General features: G+C 45.2%; 2 protein-coding genes across 3 annotated transcripts in view; one reads left to right on the top strand and one right to left on the bottom strand.

Annotated features, from left to right (window-relative positions):
• The window catches only part of nle1 (notchless homolog 1 (Drosophila)), a 54,452-nt gene extending 49,186 nt beyond the window's left edge, over window positions 1–5,266 (bottom strand). The window contains exon 1 of one of the 2 annotated variants that reach the window (XM_063031024.1): window positions 5,169–5,266. The gene's annotated coding sequence lies outside the window, so the exon portion shown is untranslated. Of the gene's footprint in view, window positions 1–4,760; window positions 4,857–5,168 lie in introns of those variants that run through there. The other variant, XM_063031025.1, reaches the window with a different exon arrangement.
• A 677-nt stretch (window positions 5,267–5,943) lies between these two features.
• Window positions 5,944–16,147, top strand: part of LOC134336640 (aldehyde dehydrogenase family 3 member A2-like) — a 28,392-nt gene continuing 18,188 nt past the window's right edge. Inside the window, exons 1-3 of the mRNA XM_063030971.1 lie at window positions 5,944–6,078; window positions 13,336–13,566; window positions 15,288–15,519. Coding sequence (XP_062887041.1) covers window positions 13,405–13,566; window positions 15,288–15,519 — 394 coding nt within the window. The 5' untranslated portion in view covers window positions 5,944–6,078; window positions 13,336–13,404. The remainder of the gene's footprint in view (window positions 6,079–13,335; window positions 13,567–15,287; window positions 15,520–16,147) is intronic.

Here is a 16,147-nt window from a genome sequence, read left to right as displayed (position 1 = left end):
AATTTTAGAGTGGAAAAAAGGAAAGGAGCACCATGTAAAAGTTTGAGCACCCCAAGAGCTTTGAGCTCTCAGATAACTTTTACCAAGGTCTCAGACTTTAATTAGCTTGTTAGGGCTATGGCTTGTTCACAGTCATCAGTAGGAAAGGCCAGGTGATGCAAAATTCAAAGCTTTATAAATACCGACTCCTCAAACCTTGTCCCAACAATCAGCAGCCATGGGCTCCTTTAAGCAGCTGCCTCGCACTCTGAAAATTAAAATAAATGACGCCCACAAAGTAGGAGAAGGCTATAAGAAGATAGCAAAGCGTTTTCAGGGGGCTGTTTCCTCAGTTCGTAATGTTAACAGGAACGGTAGAGGTCAAGTTGAGGTCTGGAAGACCAAGAAAACTTTCCGAGATAACTGCTCATAGGATTGCTAGAAAGGCAAATCAAAACCTCCACTTAAATGCAAAAGACCTTCAGGAAGATTTAGCAGACTCTGGAGTGGTAGTGCACTGTTCTACTGTGCAGCGACACCTGCACAAATATGACCTTCATGGAAGAGTCATCAGAAGAAAACCTTTCCTGCGTCCTCACTACAAAATTCAGCATCAGAAGTTTGCAAAGGAACATCTAAACAAGCCTGATGCATTTTGGAAACTAGTCCTGTGGACTGATTAAGTTAAAATAGAACTTTTTGGCTACAATGAGCAAAGGTATGTTTGGAGAAAAAAGGGTGCAGAATTTCATGAAAAGAACACCTCTCCAACTGTTAAGCAGGGAGGTGGTTCAATCATGCCTTGGGCTTGTGTTGCAGCCAGTGGCATGGGGAACATTTCACTGGTAGAGGGAAGAATGAAATCAATTAAATACCAGCAAATTCTGGATGCAAACATCACACCATCCGTAAGAAAGCTGAAGCTGAAAAGAGGATGGTTTCTACAACAGGATAATGATCCTAAACACACCTCAAAATCCTCAATGGACTACCTCAAAATCATAAATAACAAAGACAAGAGGTTTTGCCATGGCCCTCACAGTCCCCCAACCGAAACATCATCGAAAATCTGTGGATAGACCTTAAAAGAGCAGTGCATGCAAGACGGCCCAAGAATCTCACAGAACTAGAAGCCTTTTGCAAGGAAGAATGGGTGAAAATCCCCCAAACAAGAATTGAAAGACTCTTAGCTGGCTACAGAAAGCATTTACAAGTTGTGATACTTGCCAAAGGGGGTGTTACTAAGTACTGACCATGTAGGGTGCCCAAACTTTTGCTTCGGGCCCTTTTCCTTTTTTGTTATTTTGAAACTGTAAAAGATGGAAATAAAAAAGTAATCTTGCTTAAAATATTAAAGAAATGTGTCATCTTTAACTTTATGCCTTTTTGAAATCAGGTCATCTTTTACTCGCTCAGCTATTCACAGTAACAGAAATTTTGACCAGGGGTGCCCAAACTTTTGCATGCCACTGAGGTGACATATATTTTATGACTTTTACAATAAATTTACTTTACTCTAACCTTTCTGCAGTTTGCTGTTGACAATTTGAAGGCCGAAAGAATAAACCCAGCCAACTGATTGTCCATCTTTTATTCCTAAATTCTATCCAAGAGGACTCACTGGATGATCCATTGAGGATTTCCTCCCAAAGTACTATAGTTATGTTCTCCCTAATCAATAGAGTGACACCCCATCCTCTTTTGTAAACCCCCTGTTATATACGATAGCCCAGAACATTTGCTGTCAGCCCTGCCCTTCCCACAAACACATTTTTGTGACATTTGTAACACATTTTTATTATTATTCCAAGCACTCATCCATGCTTCAAGTCAGGGGTTCCCAATCTTTTTTTTATGCCGTGGACCAATACCATTAAGCAAGGGATCCATGGACCCCAGGTTGGTTACCTCTGATCTGAGCTGGAGACCCAGACTTGTGATTTTAGGAACAGCTTCTCCTCCTCCTCCTCCATAAGATTTCTGCATAGTTCATGTGACACAATCTCATTATTCTTTTTCTACACATTATTGATTTTGCAATTTATATTAATTTTATGTCTTTGCCCTGTTCTACTGTCACAAACAACAAAGTTCACACCACGCAAGACCGTGAAAATAAACCTAGTTCTGATATTCAGAAACATAAATACCTGCATTACAAGCAAACAATTACGTAATTTTGGAACCTTTCTCAGGATCTACACCTTAATTCCATTTCCACAACATGACTTTGCACCACAACTGCCTCGCCAAAGAGAGACCTACTTCGCTGATGCTCACGCCCTTTAAAGAGACGTCTTGTGAGCAGCCAGTGCTTCAGTTTCCTCTCACTATCAAATTTAGGGGTGGCACGGCAGCAAAGTGGTTAGCACAACATTTTATCACACCAGCTATCATCAATCGGGGTTCAATTCTTGCTGTTGTCTGTAAGGAGTCTGTACGTTCTTCCTGTGACACACATGGGTTATTTTTTCCTGGGTGCTGCAGTTTCCTCCAATATTCCAGATGTATGGGTTAGAGTAAGTAAGTTGTGAACATGTTATGTTGGCACCAGAAGCATGGTAACACTTGCAGGCTGCTCCCAGCACATTCTTGAACTGCTAAATAAAGCTAATTTTTACTCATGACTGAACAGCATCTGAGAAAGGTCTGAGGATGAATCACAGTGGTAAAGTCAGCAAGATACAGCTTGGGAATAGGCCCTTCAGCCACTAAGACTGCACTGTCAATTACACTGATACTAGTTTACTTACCCTACATTCTACCAGCCACCTACTCTCTTGAAGTGACTGAAACAGCATGCATGCTTTTGACATATGGAAGGAAAGAGGCAAAAACTCCTGCAGTGAAAGAAAACGGGCAAATTCCACACAGACAAACCCAATGCCTATCCTTCCCCAGGCAGCTAAAGAAATTCAGTATGTCTCCATTGACTCTTAACAATTTGTATCAAAGTACCATAGATGCATAACGGCTTGGTAAGGCATAATTGCTCTGCAAGTGACGTCAAGAAATTGCACAGTAGTGACAGAGCACAGCACATGATGGAAACCAACTGCCCTTCTATGAAATCTGTCTATACTTCTCGCTGCCTCAGTAAAGCAGCCAGCATAATCAAAGACCCCACTCACCCTGGACATTCAAAAGTCTGACAGCATATACCAACCAGGTTCAAGGACAGCTTCTATCCTGTTATTGGATTCTTGAACACACCCTTTGTTTGACAAGGTGAACTTTTGACTTCACCATCTACCTCATTGTGCTCTTGCACTTTGTAGCTGTTACACTTTATTCTGCACTGTTATTGTTGTACCTCAATACACTGTAATGATCTGATCTGTATGAACATTGTGCAAGACAACTTTTCTCACAGTATCTTCATTACGGCAGTATAGCGGCTAGCCCAACGCATTACAATGCCAACCACTCGGGTTTAATTCCCACCGCTGCCTGTAAATTTGTACTTTCTCCCTGTGAATGCATGGGTTTCCTCCGAGTCCTCCGGTTTCTGCCCACATTGCAAAGACATACGAGTTAGGGTTAGTAAATTGTGGTCACTGGAATGCTACGTTGGCATTGGAGCATGGTGACATTTGCGGGCTGCCCCCAACACATCCCTGGAACATGCTGGTTACTGGCGCACACACCCCCTATGTTTTGATGCACAGGTGACAAATAAAGCTCATCTTTATAATCTAGATACATGTGACAATAAAACCAATCTCAAAGCCAATGTCAGGTTTGGACATGGATCTCCGGTGCTGTGAAGCAATGCTCTATCTGGGGTGCCATTGTGCATCATTACGTCAATACAAAACTTCAAGAGTTGTCTGAATCTGCTTCAGCAAAGTGCTGTAAGCTTACACAAAGAGTAGCATAACCAATCTGAGCAGGTGGACAACTCAACCAGATCAGCTGGGTAGGGATGGCATGAAGCAAGATTGCCAATGATCTCGGTAATCAGGATCTGCTTTCTAACCTCTGCCAAACATCTACTAAAGGGCTTATATAAATGAGGGCATGATCTGGCCTGAACTACAACAGTCTGACCACGAGTTACCAGCTACTTTGGGGGGAAAAAAAGGAGGGCAACATCGTATCTGCCATGGTCCCCCAGGAAATGAGGTTGGGGAAAATCTGACCAAGTGGAAATACAGTACAGATAGGGAACCTGTGGAGGTCCTGATTATTATTGTAATGGAACACCTCAATCCTTCAGACAGTTGAAAACCATACTCGTTGAACTTCATTCTAAGTACTGAAAGCAAAACACGCTCACAACACCAGCAAAGAGTGCTTAAAGCATGGCAAGGGACCTGGGGAACATAATGAGCAGACGAACTGTGGAGCTTGGAGACCCGGCCCAGAGGGGCTTATTACAGACCCCAAGACCCTAACATAATAGGAATACAACATCGAGGGCTGAATGGCCTGTACTGTGCTGTAGTATTCTAGTGTCCAGATCCTGTGCCGTGGGGTTTCTAACGCATTGCAGAGCCCTTCACCCCAGAGCAGTCCAGCACCCTGGAGGCACCACAGGACCCCACGCGTTCCCGCCCCCCTCCTCCCCCAAGCTCCCAGACAGAGACACACACCCCAGGCACAGTGCCCACACTCAGGACCCCGGCCTCCTTTAGCCGCTGCCCCGTGCTCCGTCACGGAGCACCACCTCCAGCCCACCCCGCGGCCGCAGCTCTTATACCGAACATCACCGCCACAGACAGACGCCCGGGCCTGAGCACGAAAGATATCGCAGCCACCAGCACTCAGCAGTTACTGACCTAAGGATGCAGCGGGCCGCCGTCACTCACGAAGCCGGCCGGGGGAAAGCGTGTCCACGCGGTCAGCCGGTTAAGTCGAGCAGCCGCCTCGCCGGCAGACCCGCCGCAGCGCCTCCTGCGGCTGGGAGGCCGCCAACAGTTGTGGGGCAAAACGCTGCGCTGCATTATATAGAATAGTACAGCACACTACAGGCCCTTCGGCCCACAATGTTGTGCCGACCCTTAAACCCTGCCTTCCATATACCCCCCCCCCACCTTAAATTCCTCCATATACCTGTCTAGTAGTCTCTTAAACTTCACGAGTGTATCTGCCTCCGCCACTGACTCAGGCAGTGTATTCCACGCACCAACCACTCTCTGAGTAAAAAACCTTCCTCTAATATCCCCCTTGAACTTCCCACCCCTTACCTTAAAGCCATGTCCTCTTGTATTGAGCAGTGGTGCCCTGGGGAAGAGGCGCTGGCTATCCACTCTATCTATTCATCTTATTATCTTGTACACCTCTATCATGTCTCCTCTCATCCTCCTTCTCTCCAAAGAGTAAAGCCAAATGCACAGAATACTATCGGTAACTGATCCAGTCTTGGGCACAATCTACATTCTCGGCATTTCTCAAGGCAGATCAGGGGGAAAGATAAAGTAGGTAATAGGAAATACAATACTTTTATTTAATAACCTGACCTATTGAACAAGCGGTTTTATTTCAGGATCGTGAGCCGAATATTTGACTTTCGGTTGTTGCTTCCACAGATTTTGTTTGATCAACGGAGTACTTCCAGCATATTTCTTTTGTTGACGCTTTAGAGCAGTAGTGAAAGTAGAAACGTCAGTAGAGAGAAGCGACAAGTGGAGCACAGCCCCAGGAACGGGGTAGAAAGCGAGACTGTGGGTGCAGGAATATACCTCAGCCCATAATGACGGGCGACCTTACGGAAACACACAGAACTCGTAACGGAGTTCAATTGGGTCAATGGGGAGGAAGTTCCCGTGGACTGAGTACCCTACAATTAGGGGTTGCATTCTCCACATCACGAGTCACCCAGCCACCGCGCCGTGCGCACAGCAGCATCCTGCGGGGTCGGGGGCGCGCACGCGGTGACGTCAAGCCCGTCCGAGCGCGCAGAGTGACAGCTAGCCTATCAGGTCACACGGAGCGTGGTCGCGCCCAGTGGGTGTGCGCGCGGGATCGCGCGTTGATGAAGGGAGATTTTATCGGGACTGCGGTTACTGCTGCGATCGCAGTGAAGTAGATCAAGCCGCTTGTCGAGCCCGGTCTCCCTGAGGTTACGGGCGGCCTCTCCCGTTCCCTCCCCAAGCGGTAAGTCCCGCCGTTAGAAGCCGGAAAGTGCGCGGTCTGGTAACGCCGTCGGTCTCTGAGCAACTAGTTACCGACCTCAGGAAGCATCTTCTGTTAACTTGCCGAATGGCAGGTGTTGTTTGGGCTTGACGAGAGATTTTAACTGTATCCCATTCTGAGGCAAAGCAATCAAGCCTTACAATTTGCCTCTGGTGTTGACTCACTGAATACTACAGGATAGTTCAAGCCCAAACTCCAGGAAACATCCTAATTCATGATCAGTTTTACTGAAAACCGCACTTCTTATTGTGTGTGAGAACATCGCCTCTCACTTCCTCCAAGTTTTAATCGTGTTAGAGATCCAACAAGTACCCCACCTCTAGTTCACTCATCTCCCAGGTAGAACTTCGTCTCTGGCTGAACAGCTTGTCCTTCCATCCCACTCCACTTTCCCCGGATCAGAGGTGTAGCCCTGGGCCACCTCTCTATTGTGGGATGTGCAGCTGAGGTTCTTTGTTTTGTGACGAGAATACACATAGATTAAGATGTTAGCTGCCCTGTGCTGGCACCAGTGGGATCAACAGTTGGTCTGCCACCTGTCTTCAGGAGAGAGAGAGATAAGGAAAACAATGGAGCAGCATTTGGAGATGTTAATGAAGGAAGGAGAGCTGTCAAGATCGGTTCACCCTTTGAACCCTGAACTGTTTGAAGTGATGGACAGGCGATACCCCAACAGGGGGATAAAAAGGGACAGGTTCGCTAAGGCAAGACACACACAACACCCGAGGTAACAAGACCCTGGAAGCGGTGCGTCTCTCACAAGTCGGTGGGAAGTACCGGGCCATAGACGCACAGGGTGGAAAGGCACGATCGGCGGGAATCTGGTGTGTGTCCACCCTTGCCTGGGTGCCAGGTTCACCGCAGGGAAACGATCGTATCTGGAAATGGAGGGGTCACGGTCGGTGACCTCAGATGACATCACAAAGGACTCGCCCGAAAGCTGACTGCGAAGGTCTGTGTGGAAGCCTTGAATATTCATTCGTTTTGCTCTCTCTCTCCTTCCCCCCCACTGTCCATCGCCACGGCAGCGATTACTGCGAACTGAACTGAACTAAATTGAACTGAACTTTGCGTCACTTTGAAACTGGTCAATTACCCCTAGACAACGATAGAGCTTGATTAATCCTGTTATCTTAATTCTGTGTGCATGTGTGTTTATCATTGCTGAACTGTTGCATTTATTATCCTTTTGATTAGAGTACTGTGTTGCTTGTTTCTTTAATAAAACTTCCTTAGTTCTAGTAATCCAGACTCCAATTGAGTGATCCATTTCTGCTGGTTTGGCAACCCAGTTACGGGGTACGTAACAGTTTCAATCCTATTCATGTTACCCAACACACCGAGTGCTTCTACTCTCAAACTGAACTCAAAATTATCATCACTTCAGTTGCCAATTTCCACCCTGTTTCCATCCATCTCTATCCCAAAGGCCAGACCAGCCACAATAAACCCATAGACTTCCACAGATATCTCAAACATACTTATTCCCACCCTAGCTCCTTTTCATTTCTTCTGCTTCTGCTGGTGAAGACTTTCCATATAGCTGTCAATTAGACATCTTCTTTCTCCCTAAATCATTGCCCTCAATTCTGTTCTCACTCCCTGTCCTGGCCAAAGCAAGGCTAGAGCTCCCTGGTCTGAGATCCCTCACCCCTCCTCTACTCCCATTACACCCACGACTGTGCTGCCACACACAGCTCCAATCTGCAGATCAAACTCGCAGATGGCACGACAGTGATTGGCTTTATTTCTAGCGGTGACGAGACAGCCCGCAAAGGAGAGGTTGACACCCTGACAACGTAGTGCCAAGATAACAACCAATGTTCAATGTCCAAAAGACAAAAAGAGCTGATTGTGGATTACAGGAGGAACGGAGACAGGCTCGCCCCGATCAACATCAATGGGTCTGCAGTCGAGAGGGTGAGTAGTTTCAAGTTCCTCAGTATACACATCACCGAAGATCTCACCTGGACTGTGCACACCAACTGTGTGGCAAAAAAAAAGCACAATAGCGTCTCTTCCACCTCAGGTGATTGAAGGACCATGAGACCCCAAATTCTCGAGATCTTCTACAGGGGCCCCTTTGGGAACATCCTTACTGACTGTATCATCACCTGGCACGAGAACTGCACCAACATTGATCACTGGGCACTACAGAGAGTTGTACGAACAGCCCAGCACATCTGGGGATGTGAACTTCCCTCCACTGAGGACATTTACAGCAGCAGGGGCAGAAAGAAGGCCTGGAAGATCATTGGGGACACCAGTCACCCCAACCACAAACTGTTTCAGCTGCTTCTGATTGGCAAACATTACCACAGCTTTAAAGCTAGGACCAAAAGCCTACAGGACAGCTTCTTTCTACAAGCTATTAGAGGTAGAAATTCACGTGTCTGTACATCGCAATGGAGTCATAACGCAAAGATTTTTGTGGGATGGATGTAAGATGTAAATACATTCAACTTCATAAATACAAGAGATTCTGCAGTCACTGGAAATCGTGGGCAACTCACACAAAATGCTGAAGGAACTTAGTATCAATAGAGGGGAATGAACAGTCAATATCTGAGACTGAGACTCTTCATCGGGACCAGAAAGGAAGCAGGCGGAAGACTGAATAAGCAGGTTGCTAGAGGGGAAGGATAAGACCAGGTGAGGGGGAGGTGCTTGGATCAGGGTGGGGTTAGGTAAAAGAGACATTAAGAACTGAAGAAAATATCTAATAGGAGAGGACAGTGGACCATGGGAAGGTGGAAGGGAACCAGACAGAGGTGATGGGCAGGTGAGGAGGGAGAAGGGGTGAGAGGGCAACAAGATCTTCTCCTCACCTGCTCGTCACCTCCTTCTGGTTTCCCTCCTCCTTCCCATGGTCCACTGTCCTCTCCTATTGGATCCTTCTTCAGCTCTCCTCCTCTCCAATAATACTGCCTCAGTTCTCACTTCATCTAATCAGAGATTATCTTTATTCAATCTATCTTCCTTCTACCTTTTCTGCAAACTTAAAACTAATGCATTTTCTCTCTTTCTAGTTCTGAAGAAGAGGCTTTGGCCTGAAGCATTATCACTGTTTCTCTTTCTATGAATGGTGCTCGACCTACTTAGTCCTTTGTCCATATTTCACATTTCCAGCATATGTAATTTTTTCTGATTTTTATTTAATTTAGATATAGAACTACAGCACAGTACAGGCCCTTCAGCTGACAACATTGTGCTGGCCTTTTAACCAACTGTAAGATTAATCTAACCCTTCCTACACCCCCCCCCCACATAGCCCTCCATTTTTTAAAAATCATTTCACAGTTTATTTAAGTTCCTTAAATGAAACCTCGATTTTAGAGATCTGTGGACTTAGTGGTTTCCTGGAATTTTAAAAGGAAATCAATGGAACGTGAATAAAATGGGGGTTTGTTTTACCAAGGCCATTGGGGTGGAACCTTGGTTTAAATTTGATGTTGGGCAAAACCTGATTAATAGTTAGGAGTTGGTTTCTTTCCTGGAGAAAGTTGAATTTCAAGAAGAGACTTGTGATTGAAGCAGTGATTTGCTAATCTCCTGTTTCCTGTTTGGGCTCGGTATCATTTCAAACAAAAAGCAGGTATGAATTAATCTTTGGGATAGTTAGAAACAACTAATTATTTGTAGAAACATAATCTGGTTTGATTTGAAAAGTGTTGTCATCTAATGTATCTGGTTCTCCCGATGCGGCTTCCTGTCCATTGGTGAGACTGTCGTAAATTGGGGGACTAGTTCATCGAGCACCTCTGCACCATCTGCACTAATGGGTCTTGCCGGTGGTCAAACATTTTAATTCCGATTCCCATCCTGACATGTTGATCCATGGCCACCTCTTGTGCCAAGATGAGGCCAGCCTCAGGGTGGAGTAGCAACACTTTATATTCTGTCTGGGTACACTGCAAACTGATGGCATGAATATCGATTTCTCCTTCCAGTGAACTAATTCGCCTCCCCCTCTAGTCCCCACTCTGACCTTTCACCTCATCTCACCTGCCTATTACTTCCACTTGTGTCCCCTCCTCCTTCCCTTTCTCCTGTGGTCCACTCAGATTCCTTCTTCACCTTCTTTGACCTTTCCCACCCACCTGGCTTTACCTGTCACCTTCCAGCTAGCCTCCTTCCCCTCCCCTCTCCTTATAATTCAGGCATCTCCCCGCCTTCCTTCTCAGTCCTGAAGAAGCGTCTCAACTCGAAACATAGACTGTTTACTCTTTTCCACAGATGCTGCCTGACCTGCTGGGTTCCTCCAGCATTTTATGTGTCTATGCTTTGGATTTCCAGCATCTGCAGACTTTCTTGTGGTTGGAATCATAGTTGTTTCTGCTGTCTCTTAGAGTACAAATTTGAGCTGGAGCTGGGAATTCGTAGGTTATGTGTGCTCCACATTGGAAATACTATAGGGTATTGAGAGGATGTAAATGATTGAGGCTGTGGGATACATAGTTAAAATAATTTGCATTTCTGCTCTTCTTTCAATCCCAAGTGCAGAGATTTCTGTTCATCACTTTTTTAAGCAGCAATTTAAGAATGACTCCTGTTCAAGGTCCTTGTGTCAAAGGAAACATCTTATCAAGATCTGGACAGAACTTTGTTTCAGTAAAATATTCCCTTCCCTCGACAATCACTCTGAAGCTTCTTCCTTATCTGTAACATTTTTACCATCTGTTCTTTTATTGTCCTTTTGTTCTTTGGATTTGAAATTTATGCAAAACATCTTCTAGATAAGAGTTGAGAATTAGCATTAGCTACACAATTTGCCACACATTCCTATTTAAGCCTCAGTTCCATACATTCTGCTTCTGTTGCCATGGTGAACTTTTCCAAAAGGATACAGCTTCATTTATATAGCTTCACTTGTTTTGCTCCTCAGCAGAGGGTAACAGAAGATGCGTTAGTTAATTAACTCCATTACTCTGAGATGTAATCATGGGCTTCCATATCAAAATATGACCAACAACGTTTCTAGGCATTTCTGGCTGAGAGTGAAAGCATATATGGACTGGCTCTACTTGCCTTTTGAAATTCCAAATAAGTAGTCCTTTCCCTCCTTCAATTATGTGCAGTTCTTTTTGTATAGTTTTGCATTATAAAAACTTACCTGCAACAATAATAAAGTAAAGTAATGGTACGGGTGCCTCTTGCCTATAAGTGTCTTCTATAAAACTGTAGTTGGAAAAAGTCTGAAATAAAAACAGAAAATGCAAGGTCAGGCTGCATCTGTGGAAAGAGAAACAGAGTGGAAGTCTGTCAAGTGGAAGCCTCATTGTCATAACTGAGAAGTTGAGGAAACAAGTTAGTATTAAGATATGGGGAGGAGGGATGGATAGAAAAAAGAGAATATTTCTGATAGGATAAGTCAAAGGTTATGCAGGGGATATGCTGTAAACAAGGTCAACTGCTGGTGGGTTAATAAGGGTAGTTAGGGGAGAGAGAACTTTTGGGAGAATATGTGGAGCAGTGTTTAGCCCTGGCAGGACTCAGCTCCAACACATGGCATGTGGAATGGCATCTAACCCTGGGGAAGGAGTATGGAACACAGCTGTCCATTCATAAGAGCAATGAACAGACAACATCTAGAGAGATGGAACACAAAGAAGAGTCACTCAACTTTCAGCAGCTTCTGCTGATCAGATAGTTCATTGTTGATTGATAGGTTGGATTCTAGCTGAGTAAATGAAAGTGATCTACCATGAATTAACTAGATCCTTCATATAGAAACAATGAAACATAGAAAACCTACAGCACAATACAGGCCCTTCGACCCACAAAGTTGTGCCGAACATGTCTCTACCTTAGAAATTACTAGGGTTACCCATACCCCTCTATTTTTCTAAGCTCCATGTACCTATCTAAAAGACTCTTAAAAGACCCTATAGTATCCGCCTCCACCACGCACTCCAGCCCATGCCATGCACTCACCACTCTCTGCGTAAAAAAACCTGCCCCTGACATCTCCTCTGTAGCTACTCCCAAGCACCTTGAACCTGTGCCCTCTTGTGGCAGCCATTACAGCCCTGGGAAAAAGCCTCTGACTATCCACACCTCTATCGGGTCACCTCTCATCCTCTGTCACTCCAAGAAGAAAAGTCCGAGTTCACTCAACCTGTTTTCGTAAGGCATGCTCCCTAATCCAGGCAATATCCTTTTAAATCTCTGCACCCTTTCTATGGTTTCCACATCCTTCCTGTAGAGGCAACCAGAACTGAGCACAGTACTCCAAGTGGGGTCTGACCAGGGTCCTAAATTCAATTCCACGATTGATGAAGGCCACCAAGATGCAACACAGAGCGTCATAGGAAGTCATTCCTGCCTGTGGCCATCAAACCTTACAACTCCTCCCTTGGAGGGTCAGACACCCTGAGCCAATAGGCTGGTCCCGGACTTATTTCCTGGCATAATTTACATATTACTATTTAACTGTTTATGGTTTTATTACTATTTATTATTTATGGTGCAACTGTAACGAAAACCAATTTCCCCCAGGATCAATAAAGTATGACTATGACTATGACTTTGACTTGAGACTGCATTATTTTCAAAAAGTAGATTAACTCTAGGATGGACAAATAACAACTCTTGTGTTATATGTTCTCTCTTGTTTATTATCATTTTCAAACAGTATCTTTGCAGACGTGTGTGGCGGGGTAGAGATACGTCTCTACCACAGGTGTTGTAAGGTGCTCCTTCCCTCCGCTAGTCTGCAGGTCACCCTTGACCAAGGTGTTGCACCTGCTCAGCCCCCCCCCCCACCACATCAGGGTCACGTGAGGCACGGGAGCAGGAGGTGGATGGTTGTATTAGCAGCCGGTGCAGATCACAAGTCCTGGTTATGCAACCACTACCACCAGGCAGACAATCTCTGAAGAGTATTGATAATGGCTGGGGTCACCCGACTTGTAAAGACACTGCCCAGAAGAAGGCAATGGCAAACCACTTCTGTAGAAAAATTTGCCAAGAACAATCATGGTCTTGGAAAGATAGTGATCACCCACGACATATGATATGGCACATAATGATGATGATCCTTGCAGACAGGAGACCATTTGGCATTTGAGCCTGTACAATTCTTCTGTCCTTCATGAAGTTTGTTATGTCTCTGTGCACCACATGCTTCGCCCATAACCCATTGCAAAATTGTTAGAATACAGTGCTGGTACCTAGAATTCTAACACACAACCTGTTGTATGTTCATATTTTGTCTAGATCTTGTTCTGTGCTCGTGATACCTTTAAGGAGACACCTTGCTGTTGCTCTGTGCGAGCTTGGCACATCATGGATCAGATTAAGTCTGTGGTAGCTGGTGCCCGAGCCGCGTTTAACCAGGGTAAAACCCAACGACTGGAATTCCGCATTCAGCAGCTGAAGGCTCTGGAGACAATGTTGACCAACAAGAAAGATCAAATCTTAGAGGCGCTGAGCAAGGACTTGCACAAGGTCGGAAATAAAGCTTTTGATGAGTGATCTGAATCTTAACAATGCCCTTCCACTGAATATGGTCCCCTGTCATTTTGAGACTGTATAAGGCACTGGTGAGCAGTTTTGGGTTCCTGATTTAAGAAGGGATGTGCTGACATCAAAGAGGGTTCAGAGGAAGTTTACGAGAATGAATCCAGGAATGAAAAGGTTATCATATGAGCAGTGATTAAAGGCTCTGTGTTGGTACTTGCTGGAATTTAGGAGAATGAGGGGGGATCTCATTGAAATCTATTGAATGTTGAAAGGCCTGGATAGAGTGGATGTGAAGATGATATTTCCTTTGGTGGGGAAATCGAGGACCAGAGGGCACAGCGTCAAAATAGTGGGACGTCCAGTTAGAGCAGAGGTGAGGAGGAATTTCTTTAGCCAGAGCGTGATGAATCTGTGGAATTCTTTGCCACAGGTGTCTTTGGAGGCCAGGTCACTAGGTGCATTTAAGGCGGAGGTTGATAGATTCTTGATAAGTGTTGGTATGAAAGGTTGTCTGGAGAAGGCAGGAGATTGGGGTTGGGAAGGAAGTCGATCGGCTATGATGAAATGATGGAGCAGACTCGAAGGGCCAAATGGCTTAATTCTGCTCCTATGTCTTATGGTCTTTGTCAAGTGGATCCGGTTTCTTCTTGGATCTTGAGTGTGCCAACCATGGAAAGTGATTAGGGTCATATGGTCAGATCCCGGCAATTTGAGTCTCAATGTGAGCAAGAGGTGATTGTGGGCTTAGGAAGTTGCATGCTGACTATTCCTCACTGCACAGAAATGGCTCTCCTGTGGAAACGTTTAGGAGCACTGAGTTTCTGGGAGTGCACATAACAATCTCACCTGATCCCTTAACACAACCTCTTTATTTAGGACAGCACAGCAACATCTCCACTTCCTGATGAGATCGAGGCCCCCCACCCAATCCCAACCGATTTTTTTTTACTGGAGCACCATTGTGAGGGGCCTGACCGGTTGCCCGCCATCTAGTATGAGAAATGCAAAGCATCTCACTTCAAGTCTCTACAAAGGATTGCGAGTACGGCAAAGAGGATCATCAGAGTCTCTCTTCCACCCATCTGAGATATTTATCAGTAGTGCTGTATACGCAGGGCCACTAGCATTGTCAACAGTCCGTCCCATCCATCCAACCATCTCTTTGACCCACTACCATCAAGCAGGAGGAACTGTAGCATTAGGACAAGAACTGTTAGGATGGGATAGGAGCTTCTTTCCTCAGGCTGTGAAACTACTGAACTACCTGCCACCACCCAGGTCTCACCATGTATGAAGTGCCAGTAGGTAATACTGTTTACTTTTTAACTTGTATCATAAATACACCTCATTATTTGTTGATTTATTTGTGGTAAAATTACTCGGTAGTTGTGTGTGAGTTATATATACTGTGTTGTACACCCGGGTCTGGAGGAACATTGTTTTATTTGGTGGTATATGGTTGAATGGCTATGAACTTGAACTTGAACAGATCTATAAGACAGCCAGTGTCCTTATATTCCTGTTGCATGTGGGTGAGTGGCAGAGCCATTGAGTGAGATGTTCCAGGTGGTTGTTAAATAATCTTTTTTCCTCCTCAAAGTGAGAGATACCTGACACCATCAGATCTCCCTGGCCCTCTTGAGTGGAGGAAGGGAGAAAGGAAAAGGTGCTAAACAAAATGACTTTCCTCCTGTCTGAATTTGCAGGAAAAATTTGAAGCAGAAATATTTGAAATCTTGGGCATTCTGAATGACATTACTGTGACTTTGAACAAGCTCCCTGAGTGGATGGCACCAGAGTACGTGTCAAAAAGCATGACAACGCTAATGGACAGTGTTTACATCCACCGAGAGCCTCTGGGTGTGGTTCTTATCATTGGAGCTTGGAACTACCCATTGGCCCTTGTGCTCCAGCCGTTAGTTGGGGCCATTGCGGCAGGTATGCCTTGGTTTAATTACTCACACATTTCGATCAATAATATTATTGCTGATGGGGAGGGATACACTTTGTGTCCTACTAATGTTTTCTTACACTATTTTAAAAAACTTCTGTGGAATTCTACTGTCATTTCGGCCCCTTCTCCGGAAGATATCGTTCCATGTTAGGACCATGGTTCAGTGTGTGGTCCAGAGGTGATGGTCCTGGTCTCCCTGGTGGGAAGTGAGTGGGTTGGAGGCCACTCCACGCTTGTCTGGTACCGCTTACCTCTGGGAATGCCGGCTCACTCAATTGCACTCACCCAGAGTCTGATTACTAACCAGGAGTCTGAATAGAGATCAGGAGTAGGGACCCTGGCTGATTTCTAAGGCCTCACCTCCCCTCTCCCTCACTCCAACCAATTATCCACACCTACCCTGGCAGAGGTTGAACAAGGGAACATCCTTGTTGGATCAGTTCACTGTTGACACACCCCTTTTACCCAGGTGAGTTCAACCATAACATATCAGAATAAGGTTTATTATCACTGATGTATATCATGATTTTTGTTGTTTTGCAGTAGCTGTACAGGCAGTACAGTGCAATACATAAAATATACTAAGGTATATAGTAGTGTGAAAAAGTCCTA

The sequence above is a fragment of the Mobula hypostoma genome, chromosome 23 (assembly GCF_963921235.1).
Source record: "Mobula hypostoma chromosome 23, sMobHyp1.1, whole genome shotgun sequence".
Lineage (NCBI taxonomy): Eukaryota > Metazoa > Chordata > Chondrichthyes > Myliobatiformes > Myliobatidae > Mobula > Mobula hypostoma.
Note: the sequence above shows the minus strand (reverse complement) of the source record. Positions and strands in the feature narration are given on the sequence as shown.